The sequence below is a fragment of the Budorcas taxicolor genome, chromosome 7 (assembly GCF_023091745.1).
Source record: "Budorcas taxicolor isolate Tak-1 chromosome 7, Takin1.1, whole genome shotgun sequence".
NCBI lineage: Eukaryota > Metazoa > Chordata > Mammalia > Artiodactyla > Bovidae > Budorcas > Budorcas taxicolor.
In genome coordinates, this window is record NC_068916.1 from 47,188,826 (window position 1) to 47,208,449 (window position 19,624).

At 54.6% G+C, this 19,624-nt stretch overlaps 1 protein-coding gene across 1 annotated transcript; it reads right to left on the reverse strand.

Moving 5' to 3' along the window:
* Positions 1-819: 819 nt before the first annotated feature.
* On the reverse strand, positions 820-1,131 carry SMIM32 (small integral membrane protein 32). The gene has a single exon (XM_052642490.1). It carries the CDS (start codon positions 1,129-1,131, stop codon positions 820-822), a length of 312 nt encoding a protein of 103 aa, XP_052498450.1.
* Between the last annotated feature and the right edge of the window lie 18,493 nt (positions 1,132-19,624).

Sequence of the window (19,624 nt, forward strand, 5' to 3'; positions counted from 1 at the left end):
TGGGCCACTTGGAGGTGGGAGGTGGGCTGTGCTTAGGTCAGCCTGCTCAGGATCCCTTTTTGTGCCCCTTTCCCAAGTGGCGCAACCAATGACCAGAGCATCCTCAGTACTGGGTCTAATTCGGTGCAGGTTTTATTGTAGAAATGTGGCCCCTGTTGACCCAGGACATCCTAACCACAGAGTGCTGCAGGTGGAACCCCGTGCCTCTAGACCAGCTTCCCCTTCCCGTGTGCGGGCAAACAAAACTGGGTCCTCGGACCCGGGCGGCACCCATTTAAACTCTGCGTCCCCTCACTTCCCACCCCAGGGACGAAGCCTCTGAGACTCATCATTCCTAAGCCCAGCTGAGTTCACGCTCGGATCGTAGTGGGACTCTCCAGTGCCAAAGAATCCGAAAGGCGGTAGTAACCGCAAGAAGACGGCCACAGGGCCAAGGAGTCCTGACAGGCAGCTCGAACCTAGCTGCGCGCTTGCCTAGCTGCACGCTCCTCTGGCCAGCTCCTTCGGCAAAGTAGGGAAGTCAGCTGGCAGCGAGGAAGGCTCCCTGGTCCCGGCGGATGCGCAGTCTTCAGGAAGGCACCCCGGCTGCTCCCACCGCCCACGGAAGAAAGCCTCCACCAGGGGAGCAGCGCAGTTCCCCGCGACCAGGAGGATGGGGACCCTCTGCAGCCTCCTAACGCCTCCGACTCCCTAGATGCACACAGTGCTGCTCGAGGGCGGGAAGGGTGTGGGGGTCAAAGTGCAGTGTTCCCAGTGGCATCAGGTACACCCTGCCCAGCTCATACCCACTGCTGGTGGCGAGACCGGGACCCGGTGTGGCTACACCGGCCGCATCTTCCAGGGCGCGCGCGCGTCCCGCAGAGAGCGGTCGTGGGGCAGAGCGGCGAAGGCCGAGTGGCGCAGCTGGCAGCCAATGAAGAGGATGACGAGCGCCACGGAGAGCAGCAGCAGGAAGAAGAGCAGCAGGTAGGTGGGCAGGTCGGGCTTGGCGGCCGCGCCGTCCCGCATCCCGCGCGCGGTGGCCAGCTCCAGCGGCAAAGCGCCCTCCGCCTTGACCGTGGCTGCCAGCGCCAGCGCGCCGCCTACCGCCGCCTCGGGGCCGCCCGTGGTGTTGAACACGTCGCCGTACATGGCCCGCGGGGCTGCCGACCCCCCGCCGCCTCACTTCGCTTCCATGGTGCGCCCTGCCCGCTCCTCTACGCGCGACCGACCGCAAGCCAGGTGCCTGCGGGACCGCGGGGACTGCGAAGCCCCGGACTGCTTCCTCGCCACCGCACTCGGCTGCCCTATCTGCGGGGTGGTGGACCCCAGCGCTCCGAGCTGGACGGCTCGGCACCCGCGATCCCCGGACTTTTCAGATCTGTCGCCGTTGCCACCCACGGTTCTGAATCAGTCACCTGGGTTTACGGCCGTCCTTTCAGTTCGAACCCCAGCTCCGCTGAGCTCCGGGCTCCAGGACACCCCTGGGCTGCGGTGGCGGCGGAGAGAGGTGAGTGGTGCGTTCGGCCGCAGCTCGGGGTTCCTGCTCTGCACCTCCAGACACCAGTGCACCGAGGGCTCAGTCCGGGAGTCCTCCGCGTCCTCTCGCTGCCGAGTCTCAGAGCAGTTCTGCAGCCTTGAGTCCCCGCTGAGACACCTGGTGTGCGGCGAGCCTGTCCCCGCTGGCTCCAGCTGCTGCGCTCCAGTCCAGAGCAGGAGACTGAGCTCCGAGGCGGCCCCGCGAGCTCCGGTCCCGGGCGGGGGCGGGACTGCTGGCGACTGTCCCCGGGGAGCGGCTGCGAGCCAATGAGAGCGAGAAAGGACAGGGCTGCGCCTGCCCCCGGCCCGGCCTCACATCACTCACGGAAGGAGGGACACACGGAGAGGGAGGGAGGGAGGGAGGAAAAACACAGGGTCACGGAAAGACAGATGGATTAAGCGCCGATTACAGACCTATGAACAGAGACAACGCAAAACAGAAAATATAGACAGCAAACCGATCCGGAGACCAGGCTCAGCCAAGCATGGACACCTGCTTTCTTCCTTCTCATGGACATTCTACCTCCAGGCACAGCCCGGTTGGCTCCCAGCCCCAAGACTGAGTAGTTCTGGGAGGGCCAAGAGGCTGAGCGCAGGGGCAGAGGGCTCCCAGATGAGCTGAAGCTGGTTTCCTGGGGCCCCGCTCCTCCCCAGTGGAGCGCACATGTGAGCTCACCTTCTCAGTGCACCTGGCCTGCAGTGCTCAGACACAGAGGGCCAGAGACAGATGTGGCCCACCTGCCTGTAGCAGCCCTGGCAAACTCTTGGTGGCCAGGACAGAGGTGAGGGGTCAGCAGGACCAAGGGAGTGTCCCCTTTCCAGAAGTCCACAGTGTTCACCTCCTCTGGAAGTTTTCCAAGCCTCCCAGATTAGAATGGGAACCAGTGCCAGCCACCATGGCCCCTGGGCTCTTCAGAAGCACTGACTGCCCTGGGCTGTCATGGTCTGGAATGGAACAGGAGGAAGCACGCGCCCCCAGGGTTCTGAAGGAGGCACTCCCTTAAGGATTAGGAGCGACGGTGCCCCCTTCCCTTTCACACCCGAGCACTTCACTTCTCACTTGAATCCCAGCTCCGAGACCCCTACAGGGTGAGCCAAGCGCACAACTCCGTCTCTCTCCCCCATACCTTCTTCCCCTGTCAAGGGGTACAGGACATGGGAGAGCTTGGTGAGCACTGGCTGCAGGAACCGGGGGGAAGATGAGTTTTTTTATTCCCCTCTCCCCAGCTGCACCTCATACCTGCCCACAGGCTTAATTAACAAGGACTAGTAAGGTGTGCAAGGCTGCCATTGGCCAGCGCCCATTCCTTTAAAGCCCAGCTCAGCCCAGGAGAAACACCTCTGCAAGCTCTTTGCCTAACATGAAATTTGTGAGCCTAAGTCCTGACCCTACAGAGAGTCTGACTGCTTGCTATGTGAGATGCAGGAGCGCTGCAAGGAGATCCAAGCAGTCCATCCTAAAGGAGATCAGTCCTGGGTGTTCATTGGAAGGACTGATGCTGAAGCTGAAACTCCAATACTTTGACCACGTCATGCGAAGAGTTGACTCATTGGAAAAGATCCTGAAGCTGGGAGGGGTTGAGGGTGGGAGGAGAAGGGGACGGCAGAGGATAGGATGGCTGGATGGCATCACCGACTCGATGGACATGAGTTTGAGTGAACTCGGAGTTGGTGATGGACAGGGAGGCCTGGTGTACTGTGATTCATGGGGTCGAAAGGAGTCGGACACGACTGAGCGACTGAACTGACTGACTGACTTAAGTCCTGACCCTACAGAGTCTGACTGCTTGCTGTGTGAGAGGCAGGAGCGCTCCAGAGGCCGTCCTATAGTTCCATAGATGGCCCTGTGGGGTGCTTCCCTGGGCGCAGAGGGGGATTGTGTGTGGTGTGGGGTAGAGTGGGACCTGGCAGGGCTCAGCATGACCCCATCTGCCCTTTATGGTCCTGGGGCACTGCCCAGTGTGCTCCAAGGGCATAGGACCTTAAGCCGCTGTACCTGGCTTCTGCCTAGCCCAACTTCTCATTTTCCAGATGGGAAAGCTGCCTCTGAGAGGGGCAAGGCTTTACCCATGTTAGCACAGGGCAGCCTCCACATAACAGTGTGCAGTAGCCGTGGATGTGGGCTACTCAGGAGAGGGGCAGAGTCCCTTTCTCTGTAGGCCTGAGCCATTTGAGACGGCATTCTATTCAGCCAGCAGGATCCTAGGGACTTTATGTGAAACCTGAACAAGCCTTCTCAGGGCCACTGTCAGCCATGGGGAGAGTCAGCGTGTGGATTAACGGAGAGGGGTTTATCCAGGTGAAGCCCCTGCTGTCAGTAACTCCCTGGGTTCTTTGTTTGCTTTTTAAGGTATAACAAAATTATTTTTAGTTGAATATTAATAAATTATTTTTCATTAAAGATTGTGCCCATCTGAAATATATACAATGAAGGAAAACATCGAAATGTTTTTGGTTTGTAGCTTCAGTTTGTGGTTTGGCCTGGAATTTCCTTCATGTGTTTGGGGAGTCATCCCTAACCCTGCCGACCGTGCTTCCTCTCTGCTCTGCCCCCGAGGTCAGGTAAGACTCTAGGCAGTGGCGGGAAGGCTGGGTGGCTCAGTTGGGAGGGCCTCAGCAGAATCAGGGACAGGCTCCTGGCTTGGGACTATAAAATAAAGGTTTATGGTAGGTGATTTCTGGCTCTGAAATAGTGCTGTTTTCCTCCAGGAAATGGGCACAAAGCAGGGCGTGTCTGCAAGAGGGTCTGGTGTGGATAGAGAGTCCCCACAGCTCCGTTGCTTGTGGTAGGAGTAGGGAAATCTCTAGAAATGCTCATTTGTCCTCAGAGCTGTGGCTTTTCATCATCATATTGCACTTTGCAGAAGTAACACATGCACGGCCTTGCAGCCTGTGATTGGAGGAGCTGGGACTTGAACCTGGGCGGTGGGCTTCTGTGTCCACACACTGAACCAGGACTGTGGGCCACCTCTGATTTAGAAGAGTCCTAGCAGCCGTGATTCACAGACCTCCTCTTTCCACAGGCCAAGCACTTGTGCCTCACAGCAACCTGTGAGGCAGACGTGGTAGCACCTCCACGTCCCCAAGGAGCAGGCTGAAACCTTGAGAAGCGGTGTCGCCCCCCAGGGTCACACGGCAGGGTCTGGGCGCCAGGGAGCCTCAGACTTGGCAGCTTGTGCTCATCCACTCAGTCTTTTTTTTTTTTTAATGGACTTAGAGTCTGTACTCATTTTAACAATTTTATTTATTTATTTATTTTTGGCTGTGCTGGGTCTTCATGGCTGCATGGGTTTTTCTCTAGTTGCAGAGCTGGAAGCACCCTCCAGCTGTGGCGTACAGGCTTCTCACTGCGGCGGCTTCTCTTACAGTGGGGCATGAGCTCTAGGTCGCCTGGGCTTCAGTAGTTGTAGCCCTCGGTCTCGGTAGTTGTGGCGCCCAGGCTCTAGAGCCCAGGCTCAGTACTAGTTGTGGTGGAGGGCTTTGTTGTTCTGTGGCATGTGGGATCTTCCCGTCTCAGGGATCAAACCTGCATGGACAGGCGGATTCTTTACCACTGAGCCACTCCGTCTTAAGCTGCTTTTTCTACTGAGACACTTAGCAGAGAGAGTATGGTCAAACTGCCTTTCCTTTTGGTAAAGTTGGAGGAGGTCTTTTGCCCTTTTGGGTGGGGAAGGGGGTCCTTTGGTCCAAAAGTGGGCACTGTTTCTTTTTGGAAAGATGTTCAGAGCCCTGGGAGGGCAGTCACGTTCCCTGAATATTCCCCAGCAGGAAATGAAACAAGACTGGTGCTGAGTAAATGCAGAGATGAAGTTTACACAGCTTTTTACACAAGCCAGAGCAACCTTCCATTAGGGAGCTTTGTGTACCCATACATTTAAGTCGGGAAAGATTATGAAGGGGCTCAGAAGTAGGCTTTGACAGGCAGAGGCCACAGGGTGAGACCCTGGCAGGACCTCTTCCCCATTATGTGGTCACTGAGTGACACAGGCTCCCTCCCCACTGGCCTGTCTGCCAAGAGACCAAGAGGCAATGGTGCCTTTCCTGCCACGCTGGGGCCACTTGCTAGGCGTTTAATGGAAACTTGGGAGACTGCAAGCATTGGAGCCCCAGGATTTTATAAACTGTGCCTCTCTGGCCCTCCATGCCTGGTGAAGCTATTTTTGTTTCTTCCTCTTGCTAGGGGGATTATTATTAAAGCACTCAGCATCACCAAGAGGCTGGGGTAAAGATCAAGGCTGAAATGCTGCCGTCTGAAGTTGGAGTTCATTGCTGCCGGTGTGGGTTTCCTGTGAATACTGCATGTATTCGACTGCTGTGGAGTGGCCTCCGCATTCTCCATGAATGCTGGTGAAGCTGTTGCTCACAGACCTTTAATTCTAACTATCACCCCGGCAATGTTTGGTTTTGTCGTTTTGGTTTTGTTTTTGAGATGACCTCGCAACTGTTGTGGTCGGTAACTGAGGTTGCTTTTCAGAACGTCGGTTTTAGGAACTAAATAACAAGTAGGCCAAGCCCAAGCTCGAAATGAAGTGATTTTTCCAAATGGAAACAGGCAGCAGGGGGCTTGAGAATGGTCAGGCCGGGCCTTTCGAGGGCTTGCAGTCTGGTTTGTGGAGCGGGAAAACAGGAGAAAGGATGGGGAATGAGGGAGAGATGATTCTGGAAGGAGGGAGCTCACTGAAGGGATCAGGTCCCAGAAAAGGGCATCTCCACCTCTGTCCTCTAGTCCCACAGGCCTGCGGGTCTCTCGGGATCAGAGGGTGGGATGGAGAGTCAGTGAAGCAATTCCCGGGCTGCCTGGGACCTGACGTGTAGGCTGAGGGCACTGTCTCTGACTCTGGTGGTGGGATTTCTCTGGATGTTTTTTGGACAGTCTCACTGGTTAGTTGAGAAGGCACTGGCACCCCACTCCAGTACTCTTGCCTGGAAAATCCCATGGATGGAGGAGCCTGGTAGGCTGCAGTCCACGCAGTCGCTAGGAGTCAGACACGACTGAGCGACTTCATCTTCACTTTTCACTTTCATGCATTGGAGAAGGAAATGGCAACCCACTCCAGCGTTCTTGCCTGGAGAATCCCAGGGGTGGGGGAGCCTGGTGGGCTGCTGTCTCTGGGGTCGCACAGAGTCGGACACGACTGAAGCAACTCAGCAGCAGCTGCAACAGCACTGGTAATGCCTCAACATCCTCCTCTTTAGTCTCAGTGACATGTGGCCTCACCTGCCTTTCCGGGTCCCTGTGTAGCCTCCAGCCAAGCGGGTTCCAGTGGCATAAGACTTGCAGGTTACTGGGACATGTTGCCATCCCTGGGGCCCCATCTCCTGGACGCCTCTGGGGAGGTCAGGGGTTTGCCTAAAGGTGAAACTGACCTCCTGCTGCTGCCTGGCCTGGCTGGGTGTTGGGTGGAGTCACCAGCTGGGTCACGGCATGCTAAGGAAAGACCACTGCTCTGGTCAAGGATGGGAAGCAGGCTGAAGCCAAGTTGGAGCCAGCATATGCCGAAAGGGACAGGATTGTTGTCTGAAATCAGTAACCAGACTCAGGGACACCTGGCCTGGGGGGGTCCTGTGTTCCCTTTTCTGGTATCAAGGCGTGGGGTACTTGACCTGTGAGGATGCCCTTGGAGGGACACTGGGGCCCAGAAGTTGTGACAGGCAGCAAGGCTGGGCAGATGTGTGTTCAGTTAATGAAGAGGTACCCCAACCCACCCGATCTGTGGCATGTTGGAGAACTACTCCATGGAAGGGTCTGGGACTTGGTGAGGCCAGGGCAAAGGAACTCAGTCAGGAAGGGCTGGCTATTTTTTAATTGCATGTCCTAAGGTTTAGGATGTGCTCATCAAGTGGGGTGCGGGATTATGTTAGATAGCACAGGGGTGTGATATTAAACAGCATTGAATCACACGATGTGAAAATTACTGTTTTGTAATCACCTTTAATTATTCAGATGATGGCAAGAAGAAAAGTCTGTTTTGGTCCTGGGTCAGTTCAGATCCTCTGAGAAGCACGTGCAAGAGATTTACTGGTAGAAATGCCTGTGATGGAGAAAAGGCATGGGAGCTGGAGTCGCTGGAAGAGCCTTAGGTATCAGTGCAGGTCTGACACCTCTAAGAGGAGAGAGGGAAGGAACAACTTGGTAAGAAGTACCTCTAACTGAAAGTGTCTCATCCAGGCCAGTGGGGCAGTGGTGGTGGGGGGCATTGTCAGAAGAGCCCCATCAGGCAAGATGTGGGCAGCTGTGCAGTGCTGGGCTCAGAGGATGGTTAAAAGGCTCATCTGTCTGGGGCTGGGGCTGGTGACCCTTTACACAGGGCTCCTGAGGCCTGGAGGAAGGGACAGCTGCTAGAGTTGAAGTCCAGACCAGACTCATCTCTCCTTGGAAGCCCCCCCGCCTAACCCCAAGCCCTAGCTAACTCTTTCCCTCTGGGCCTTCTCCTGGGTGGGTGAGACCAGGCAGCCTCCAGTTGTTTTCTGATGGCTTTGACTGGGTGCCTCAGATTCAGAGTCTTCCAAGGATGAGAGTTACACCCTCTGAGTCTGGGCCAAGGTCAGAGCCCAGGGCCTCAGCCAGACCCCCTTGAAGCCAGTGCTTTGTGTGGTTTTGGGTATAAGTTTATGCATGTCCTGGGCAGCCTACTGTGGCAGGACCGTCTCTCTCTCATTGTCATTGGTGTTTCCACAGGGCTTCTTGCTACCCCATGCTATCCTCGTGGTCCACCCTTAGGGGCAGATCCAGGTTTTGTGGAGCCTGCAGCTCTTACATCTTAGGGGCCCTCTCTGAGAACAGCAGCACAAAATTAGATTTTAAAGTAAATATTTATTTAGAATGAGAAACTGAATCTAAATAAATTTTAAAAAGCTGACTAAGATCTAAAAATACAGGAGAACAATCCAAACTGACTTCTGGGGCCATACCCTTCCATCCTCACATTCTTTGGTACCTGGTGTTGGGTGACAACTCCATACAGGGTCCCCCTTCTGACCCTGCACCTTTGGGTCTAGACTCCAGTGAGCTGGGAGTGTTCCTGAGATGCCCAGTGGAGAGGGCTGACAGTACTTTTCTTCCAAAGTAAGTGGCAACTCCTTAGTTACATGCACTAACACTTGGGGGAAATGTATTTCTAATTCAGCCTCCTCTTGCCTGGATCACCCAAATTTCCATGATTTCTTCAGCACCACACCACCCGAGGAAAAGTGTAACTAGGGAATTTGGAGGGGAAAACAATAGTCTTAGCTGCTGCTTTTGCAAACTTTATAAACACGCAATAGGTCAGCATGAGCTGGGAGGGCCTCATGCTTAAGACTTATAGCCTCATGGTAAACCCAGCTGAAGCCATCCTGAATGTGTCCCCTGCCAGAGGCAACCCGTTATCCTTAGATCTTGCCTGAGTCAGTGACGTACAGTGGCTCCTACTGAGCTTTTTGAAATAAAACTCATTCCCCTTAATTTTTGTTCTGGTTGTAAAAGTAGTATTTGGGCATTACTGAGAAAATACAGACAAGGGTAAAGGAGACAGTGAAAGTCATCCTGGAATAAACCCTGTTGGCAAACAGTAACAATTTAGAATTTCATTCTTCTCCCAGCCCCTGCCAGGGGTTTGACATGACATTGATGCCGACAGGTTGGAACCTCCGGACATCAGCATGTCATGGGCATTATGGTCCTCCTTTCAGTCTGGCTGGTTGCTCTAGAACATTCTTGATTGCCAGACTCCGTTACTTTTCCTGCCCAAAGCCCTGTAAGACTCAGATGAGGGCCTGACGCAGAAGATGTGGTGCAGCTGGGAGTCTTGATGAGCGAGATGCCCATTTCGGCTCCAGCACGTTCGAGGGTGGGAAGGGGTCTCTACTTGTTCACAGACCCAGATCTGTGAGCTGAAGGCTGGTCCTGCTTCCAACTCTGTCTGAGATCCCTGGTATAGGGTGTGGGCAACAGTAGAGACAGAGATTTACCACCAAGGAAGAACTGGCAAGCGTCATTAGGCATAACCTTAGGGTTCAGGCATGGTTGAACCTTTGCCTGGAAGGTATAGGGATGGCTCAGGTGATCTGTAACCCCACCGAAGGCTGAGGGCAGTGCCAGCTAGAAAGACTTGGTCTGAGTCAGCAAGAAACTCTGGGTTTGGGGCCTGCAGGGAGGCATGTCTCCAACTCCTATGGTCAGTATATCCTTCTCTTGGCAGCCCCAGAGTAAGCCTCCCGGGCAGCCTGCAGGGAGGCTGGGCTGGGATGGGGAGCTTCAGCTCATTCTGCCTCCAGATTCTGCTCCAGAGCTGGGGTCCCAGGTGAGCACTGAGGGGCTGACTCTCCTCTCAGGGGTTGAGTCCTGGCTCTGCATGGACAGGCATGCCTCCCTACTACCCTCCCATCTCAAGGGCCAGGCTGCAGACCCGGTTCTCTTCTAGAGACTCATCCATGGTGGCGATACCCTGGCAGCTGGTCCGTCCTTCCCACAGACCCTGTCTTCATGGACGCAGATCCTGAAGCCACTTCCTAAGCTGACAGGAGGTGGGAAAGGAGAGACATTCTCTGACAACATTTTCCATCCCTGACTAGAATGAGGCAGAAAATCCAGGTTTACACAATTTTTAAGAGTACTTTTCAGAAATAATTAGAAAATTATTTCTAAAAGATTATTCCTAATTTCCATAAAAGATAATTATGTTTTCCTTTTTTTCTTCCAAAGTTTTAACAAAGCAAAAATACAGCTAGGTTTCTCTCTCATCAAAGTCCTAGGGATCCCAGTTATCTTAATTTTGGAAAAGTCCCTCCCTGCAGCCAGTCACTCCTGTTCCACAGCTGCCCCTCAGGCAGGATCCAGGGGATGTGGGAGATGGCTTTCATTTCTTCCCTGTCCTTCCACCTCTGGGCGGTGTCATCTTCCCCAAGATCCTGGTCAGAGACTATGGGCAGAAGGAACCAAGGATATGGGGTCAGGCCAGAGAAAGGGCTCCTGCCTGAAGAAACAGCACATTGGTCATGAAGAAATCTGAGAGAATGTCCTTGATGGCGAGGGAGGGATGAATATGCCCATGGCCTGATTCATGAGGAAATGTGATTATTTAAAAAAAAGTTTTAAGTGAGAGAACTGACGCTGTCCTTTAAGTGGCATTTTAAAACCTAAATTAGAAACTACATTAGCATTGCCATTTGATGCTGAAGCGCAAGGAATTTGACCTGTTCCTTCCCTGGGGCTCAGGCTCCCAGGTCAGAAGTTAGGGGGTCTCCATCTGGGAAGGTTTCTCCTGGGGAGTCATGTGTGGTGCCTATACCCCTGTGCTGCTGGGGAAGGGGCTTCTCCCACCACTCCCTAAGGAGGCTGCCTGTGGGCTCTCTGCGAGATGGGAGACGTGGGCTGGATGACTGGGCATCATCTGGCCCCTCTTTGAGAAAGCCTTTGAGAATGACACCCCACAAGATACAGTGTTGAGTGGGTTTTCTCAACTGGAACCAAAGAGGGAAAACAGGAAGAGGCATGGGAGTGTTAAGGGCACTTAAGATACGCCAGGCCCCCGTCCAGCCTGGCTGTGTCTCGAGTTTACCCGCCCAGGCAAGACTGGCACTTCCTGTACCGCCCATAAGGGTTGCCGAGCTGTGCGGTGGTGTTCTCAAGAGACCCACTCTGTTCTCCTCATGCCCCTTCTCCCCAAACCCTTCTGAATCACCTGGGAGCTTTAAAAATGCAGGTCTGGCCTCAACCCCAGAGATCTGAATCTAGTCTTTGGAGCTGGGAGTGTATGTGTGGGTGCACGCACATGTGTATGTGTGTGTGTGTGTGTGTGTGTGTGTGAGAGAGAGAGAGAAATGTCCTCAAGCACTGACCAAGGCGCCCTTCTCTGTGTCCTGACACCAGTGATCCTTGTAGGCAGATGGCAGTCAGACTGTCCAACATTAACTGCCTCCTTTAACAAAGGAGTCAAATGATCGGCTTTTGAGTTTCAGGAGTCGAGGCCTGGTTATAAGGTTTGGAATAAGACACCATGAGGAAGGGGAAGGCTGTGGCCAGCCCACATAGTGCCTTTGGGTGAACTGTAAAGAGGTGTCTTTCTCCTTGGCAGGGCATCGGCAGATTTTAGCCTCTGAGTGAGCCCTCGCCCACAGCAGGCCACACACACACACACAGAGGCACACACTGCTCTGCCATATGGGGTACTCCTGTGCAAAGGCAGGCTTCCCCATCCCCGAAATCAAAAGAGATCTCCCTGATCTTAGGCCAGGGTCGGGTCGGAGGTGAGGAGAGCAGAGCCGGTGGGGACACAAGGCGACCTTAGATGTTTGACGGGTCCCTGAGAAGGGGCACAGGGCCACTTTGCTTTGGAACAGAGAACAGAAACCCAGGTAGTTTGGGGGAGCAGAGGGAGAGAACAGATACCTTTCTTAGGTAGAGCCCTAGGGAGGAGGCAGAGGCCCCAGGATGCGGACGGCTCCCCAGCCCCACCGGGTGCGAGGCAACAGAATGGTTCCTGAAAGCTCACCTTAACACCCTGTGGAAGAGCCGGGGGTAGGGTGTGGGGCACAGCTAGCTTCCTCCGGCTCCACAGTGGTTTGGAGACTGCAGGAGGGCTTGTGAGGAGGCCACAAGAGTGGCAGGAGGTATCTGAGGACCGCGTTTGGATGGGGATGAGGGTCTGTGTAGCAGCGACTTGCAGGACTGACCTATCAGAGGCAGAGAGAACGGTGGCAGTGGACAAAGAGGACAAAGAGGTGGAGCTCAGCCCCGCTCTACCTTCAGCTGCAGAACTGAGCACCAATTCCATAGGTGTGGGGACTCAGAACCGAGACTTCTGTCACTTCAGGGGACAGAGCCTCACAGAGTTCGACTAACGGGAAAATAGCATGACAATCTAACCCACTTGAGTTTGTGGATTAAGAATGATATACTATGCAAAGAAAATCGTAAGTAAATACCTCCTAATAATGATCTCTGCATAGTAGGACTAAGGGCAATTTTCATTTTCTTCTTTTTGAGTGCTGTGGCTTTTGACAATTTCTCCAGTGTTTGTTTTTTAAATGAGAATAATAATTTTTTTTGAAAACAGTAACTTGCTTTTTTCTCTCTCTCTCCCTTCTCTGAGGTTCTCATTCCTTAAGTGCCTCATCCATCATGCTTCCTTCCACCTCTCTGACCTCCCCTCCTTGCCTGGGCCTGGAGACACTGGTTGAAGGTGGGGCTGGAGTCTGTGAAGGCAGTGGCTCTAGTTGGGAGTCCTAGAGTCATGATGACACTGATGATATCACCACCAAGGACACTTTTCTGTCCTCTCTGTAGCCATTTAAGAGGATAGCAGCCAGGGATGTGGGGGGAGAGATGCTCTCCTCATTTTTTTTGCCTCGGAGTGACTGTCTCTCCTCCCCCAAGCAGAAGGGTTCAGGCTGAGCTCTGCTGAGCCAGACAGTGTGGGCTGGGCCTCTGCACTGTCTAAGCTCCCAAGTAGCACTCCATCCCAAAATCTGCTCCTCAGGCCCCTCTGAGCCCTTGCTCAGAGTCTCAGTCTGACTTTCCAGGCGGAAAAGGCCTATGCGGGCCAATCAGGCCACTTTGAGAGAAAGGGAGATGATGACAAGTCAGGAGGGCCGGTTAAGACGTCCCCGCCTGGGAGGGGGGCCTGGATGAAAATAGAGGCAGGAGAGGGGGTGGCTTAGTGAGCTGGAGGGCGAAGCATGCTGATTATTAAAGAGCGAATCACCTGGGTCTAATTACGGGCGCACTTAAACATCACATTGCCTCCGGATACACAACGGAAGTGGTTCAGATTCTATCATGAAGAGTCAGAAAGGGTGATAAAAATAAAAGATGGATCTCAGCCCTGTGTCCTTCCCCTCCCTTCCTTCCTGCCCATCATTAGTTGTGATAGGAAGAGGAATGCCCGACCCCCAGCTGACTTGCTCAGCCTGGTGGGAGCCTGGAGTTGTCTCCCTGTCCTCTGTTGGCAGAAACTGCCTACATAGGGATGGGAGAGATGGCATGGTGAGGGGTCCCTCCCAGGTGGTCTAATGCCAGGACATCCAGGAAGCTTGCTGTCCTCACTGGGGCAGGTTGTGCACTCAGAGTTTTGCTCTCTTATACCAGGTGGACCCTGAGGTCCCAGGACAGAAGGGGAGGGGACCCTGCCTGTGGCCCTGTGCAAGCATGACATTTCCTCACTTCCGGGAAACCGGAGACCAAATCCAAACAAGGCCGTCCCTGGAGAAGGTGATTACTCCATCCCCTGTCAGTGTTTCTGGTCCCTTGATTGAGTTCTCACCTGATAGCAATGCTGTTCAATGACGGTTATGCAGCAGAAAGTAGAGTGGGGCTGAGCTCAGCCTACTCTGTTTCCTAGTGCCAGCAAAGCTTCGACCCTCGTCTTCTCTACGTGTCCAAGTCTCACACGTCTTCCAGAGCCGGCTCAGTCCCGCCTCCTTGGTGCGGATCAGAGAGCTAGCAAGAGCACTGGATCATGTGTCCTGGGCGCATTCCTACTGCCCATTAGTCAGGTAACTTGATACCCATGCTGATGCCCATGTTGTCGGCAAGGGGACTTCTGTGACAGTGTCCTTCACATTCGACCATCAGAGTCACCCAGGAGCATCTTAAAATACAGATTCCCAGGCTCCACTCCCTGTCCGCCCATCTTATCAGCGAGTGCCCTGGGGAATTCTGAGGCAGGCGTCCTAGAACCGCACTGAGAAATGCCCTGCAGGGTGTGTCCCTCCCACCCCAGGCTGCCTCCAAGGACAGGGCTCCTGCACGTGTTGTCCAGCCGGAAGGGCGCCCCTCTCATTCACCTGTGTTCATGGGCACTCACTCTGTACCCAGTCCCATGCACTGGGCTCAGGGGCTCCCTGCGGTTAAACTTCCACTCAAGGGGGCCCTTGCATTACATAAGCTCTTTCTATGCAAACAGGATAACACATCCTGCCCTGCCCACCTGGCTGGATTGTTGTTTTAATTAAGCGAGAGAAGGGACGTGAAAGTGCTCTGAGAGCTATAAGATTGGGAATCAAAGGCAGAGTTATCTATGCCCACTAGGCAATGATTCACTGACTGCTTGTGACATTTCCTCTGCACAGTCCACCACACTTATTAAAAATCTCACAAATCTACTTAACTGCTCCCAGCTGAGGGCTTGGCTTTGTTGAGTGGCTGCATTCAGCTTGTTCAGCAAAGCCTGCCTCCTTTCACAAGATGGCCAAAGCTGTTTTCTTGGTTTCTATTGGTGGATAGAAACAGGATTTCTTCCAAGGAGGGGCAAAACTGATCTGGGTAGTTGGGAATCCTCACTGTGGCTTCATTAACACCTGCTGACTTCATTCTTGGGCAGCTGACTGAGGCCCCAGGAGTAAGTCATTCTCTTGAGATGGATGGGTAAGATTCCTCTCCTCTGGTGGGGGGTCCAGGCTTCAGTCCTCCGTTGCTTGGGTGAGACGCCATCTGAAAGCTCAAAGTCATAAAGCAACACTTTATTGTTTCCCGTGATTCTGTGGTTGACAGGCTTCAGCTGGGCAGTTCTGCTCCCCGGGGCTGACCCCCTCCCTTCCTGTGAAGCTGCTTGCAGCTGGGAGCTTGACCCTAATGGAGAGGCCCAGAGGCCTCTTGTTCTCTAGGCTTCTCTCCACATGGCATTTCAACACAGTTGTGCAGCTGAGCATCTCTGCGAGGGCAAACCCGTGAGCGCGTGCTTATGGAGCCACTGTTGGTGTGGGACTGGCTGCCCTGAGTCACAGGACCAAGCCTGGTGTCCACACAGGATGGGGGCAAGCAAAGGCAGGAGTCCCTAGAGGCGTGTGTCCTGGGGCCCCTGATTGCTCATTCTCCACATCACTTTCTTTCTCGGGAAGTCGCCCCAATACGTGGTAGAGCAGGGCAGCAGCCAGGCCTGTGTTCACCTGACCTTCTTCCACCGGCATCAGTGCTGCTGGGCTTGGAGGCCTGGGGTGTGACTTGGGGGAGGTTACGGACTCCCGCTCCTGTGCTCTGGGTCAACGGTACCTTCTGTCCCTGGGCGACCACAGCCTGCAGGGAGGAGCCGCAGAGGCCTGGCAGGTAAGCAGTGTCTCTGAACGCCCCCTCTGCAGTAGCGCGGCTCCGCACACGCGGCCTCTCACGTGTTGGCTCTAGCCTCTTTCCGGATGTGGCCTCCAGGGAGGCCTGTGGGAGCCCAGCGCCGGTTCCCAGGCACCACAGATGGAGCCACAGGCGCGGTCGCTCTCCACATCTGCTTGGGTCCCTCAGGTCTCCACCGCCAGGGGACCCATGTGGCAGTATGTGTGGGGCTCTGCCACTGCCTCCTCCGGCCAGAGTGCTGGGCTTGGGCCCAGTACCACTCTCCCCTCCAAGGACCTCTCATCATGTCTCTGACTGAGTGGGGCACCGGGATGGCCAGCGGAGGGCTTAGCATACCTTGGGTCACTTCAGAGTTGGAGGCATCTGGCCAGAACCCTGTGGGTAGACGCGTCCCGGGGCTGTGTAGGGACTGAGAGCTCCCTTGGTTCCCTCACGTTTCTGTGCTTTTGTCTTAAACCAGCAGCTCTGTTTTCTGGAAGAGGTCCCTTTTGTCTCACCTCAGGCTGACTCTTTCATGTCATGTGTATGCAGGGAGACGACAGACTGGAAGGTCTTTAAGAATCAGCAAAATGGCATTTCTACCCTTTGGGAGAAAAACTGAGGATGTGCCCAGAGTGACTAGAATACTGATCCGTACCAGCCTTCCCCTGGCAGCCTCAGCACAGCGGGAGTCGTTCACCTCTGAGCTGGTGCCTGGGACCTGGAGGCTCAGAAGTGGAGGGGGTCATCACAAGACACTGGCCCCCAGACCCAGGGCCTTTGCTGAGGCCCCGAACACATATTCTGTTCACGGTGCTGGTGCCAGACAGTGATGATGCTGTGAGCGCCTTCACGTGAAGACGCGCCTGAAGAAGCAGCGAGGTGTTTTTCTTTTTTTTTTTCAGAACATTCACCTTCAGCCGGGCTGCACAGGCCTTGGGGGCTTCTAATTTAGTTTGGCAGGCGGGGGAGCCACCAGAGGCTCTACTTTGCTGGAGTGTCTGTCTTGTGATTGATTGGAGCTGAGAATGAAACCCTGCGGCTCTGTTCTGTTCGCTCACTGAAATGATCAGGAGTTACTTCCTCTGACAAGGAGGCTGACCCAGCTGGGGTCTGGGGTGGCCACTGCTCCCCCCGGCACCGCTGGTCCGAAAGCTCTCGCGGGTGTGGATCCTGGGCTTCCTGCTGCTCTCAAGGATCTAAGCTCACCAAAAGCAGGGCCAGCACCCCACATCCGATGCTCAGTTGTATTGATGTCTATGTCACTTGAGTGTCAACTTCAACAGCCTGTACCTACAAATAAAGCTACACTTCCTATTTACAGCAGGAATCTTATCGGCTACAGATTGGTCATCCTCAAGCTGTTTGCTGGGTGTCTGTGGGTCTGTGCGGTAACTGCCTCCCCGATAAGGGCGACTACTGTAGCCACCATGCTTCTTCCCTGTCTCCCTTCCTGCTTCGCCTTCCCCGCCTGGCCTCCCCGCTGAGCACTGCTGGCAAAGCTGGTGAGAGGCGCCCTGCTGGGGCCACTGGCCACCGCAGAAGTGCCCAGGGTGTCAATTCTGGATCCTTCCAGAGTGAAGCCTGGGCAGAGCAGAGCAAAGGGTCCTCTCCCAGTCCTGGGTCGCACCCATCTCCTGGCCACCAGAGCAGCCAGTAGATCCAGCGTCCTGGAGTTTCACTATTGAAGAGTTTAGCCAGCTTGATGCCTCACCCACGGTCCAGAGGCTCACAGAGTCTCAAGAAGAACAATCCTGGTAGTTTCTGGCCCTTGCTCCTCTAACTGTAGAACTGCAGAACAGCCCCGGGGGGAGGGTGGGGCAACTACATCCTAGAGTTCTTTCTGTGTTTATCAGGATTCTGAGGATGTAAATGACATCCAGATACCCAATGCAAACTGCCCTCAACAAAAATGGGACTTTATATGGCACCAAAGGGCTCAGGTGATAAAGTATCCACCTGCAATGCGAGAGACCCAGATTGGATCCTTGGGTTGGGAAGATCCCCTGGAGTAGGAAATGGCAACCCACTCCAGTATTTTTCCACAGAGAATCTCAAGGACAGAGGAGCCTGGAGGGTTACAGTCCATAAGGTCACAGAGAGTTGGACACGATTGAGTGACTAACCACCCAGGCACAAAGCTGAGAACGCTCCCGGAACAGGTCCCCAGGTGTAGGAAAAGCTACAGGAAGAGGGCCCAGGGCGAGAATGTGGCACAGCTCCCCTCTCCACCGTTCCTCTCTTCCCTCCCCTCTTCCTTTCTCTTCTCCCCCACCTCCCTCTGACATTGACTTCTTCCCTCTCCTTAATTTCTCATGTTTGACCTCACTGGCAGACAGCCTGTCTCTGTGTGAGGGGAGAAGCGTCTACTGGAGCCCCAGATTCACGTTCTCCTGTTCAGCAACCTGATTGGAAAAAAGGAGCTCTCCTTTCCAGTGTGTACACGGATATCAGGGTCGAGGCAGGCATGCGATTGCCCTGCTCAGGGCTGCACGCGGATAGCCATCTCAGGGCAGACGTGTGATTGCCTTGCTCGGGCCTGTGTTGGCTTCAGGGGCACGGGGTCCTCTGGTTGGTTGGGTTGAGGTTAGGGTGAGATCTGCTTCCAGCCAGAGAGGGGGTCCTGGCCAGTATGAAGATGGCACAGCCATGCCCTCCCCTGCCCCGCGTCTGCCTGGCCCCTTCCTTGGCCTTACCCACAGCACACAGGGACAACCCCACAGGGGAGGTGGTTACGTGGAAGTGGCTCAGTTAGAAGCGCCATCTACTGTGAGGCTGAGGCTGCATCTGTACTCAGACACCTGAACGGGTCCTGGCATGCTCTCCTTTGGATATACGAGGGCTTCTTTGGCCTTCTGCTTCTTCAGTGCACTGCGGGGTGAGGCAGGCCATTGGCCTGGGGATGTGTAGGCTCAGTGCCAGGGGACCCACGGCCTCGCCTGTTAGTGGGCACAGCTGATGGGTAGATGCTCGGAGGCGTCTCACTTTTCAATCATATTGTAGTGAGAGTGCCCTCCTCCCTGTCTTGCTTGCTTGGGGGAGCCCTGTCCTTGCCCCTCTTCCTCCTGCCTCCCTGGATGCCCAGGGGGGGCAGCTGGGCAAGGACATGGTCTTCCAGCTGTGGTCCATCTCTATGGCCCTCTTGTCCTCCACAGGCAGGGCCAAGCTGCCTCAGCCTCTCAGCTCTCAGACCCTCCCCTCCGTCCCTCTCAGATCCCTTCTGGATGGGAAAGAGTCCTGACTCTTCAAATACCACTTCTTTCAAACTTTTTTATTCTTCCCTCAATCCTCTCCTTTCTTTAAAAACTCAGGTCTTTGGGAATCCCAAACCCTGGACACATTTCTTTTTTTTTTTTTCCCTGTCATTTTCTCCCTAAAGTGCAGGTCATGGGCCATCCCTGTGGCTTGACTACGGTGGGGAAGCAAAGGGAGAAAGCTGGGGCATTTCTCAAGGAAGAGCCAGCGAGGCGGCCTCTGCTCCCAGGCAGGGAGGAGGCAGGGGACCTGGGGCGCTTGCTGTGTCTGCAGGGAGGGTGGAAGGGGCTTTGCTCCTTGGTTAGCCAGCCTGGGCTGATTGACATCCAGGTGCTCCTCCTAAAGTCCCTTCCCTCTACTAGCTCACCCTTCAGGGGATGAGGAGACGAGATGGGATAAACATAGAATGGGGCGTGGCCTCCCTGTCAGCCTCCAGGAGCCTGAGCTCTACCCTTTACATAAGCCTTAATGAACACTTTGAGGAGTGACAGGCGGTGGGGCTGCTTATTTTTAACTAGACACCGAGTGGGACAAGGTGTCTCAGCCTCCCCCAGGCAAGCACACCTGAAGGTATCTTGTCAGGGGCTCCCCAAGCCCGAGGCTGCTGGGAGCAGCTTCTGCAGAGTCACACCCGTGTTCGGGAGTCTCCCCAGGCTTGAGCTGCACTGGCCAGTTTTTCAGCTCCCGGGCCTCAGTGGGATGGGGGGAGATGCTCTGTGATGGGCAGAGGGGGCAGGCTGTGCTTTCTCAAGTGTGTGAGCTCTTGTCCTTCAGGAATAGCTTTGGACACTAATTGGGGGTTTTTGCCCAGGAAATGTTACTAGGATC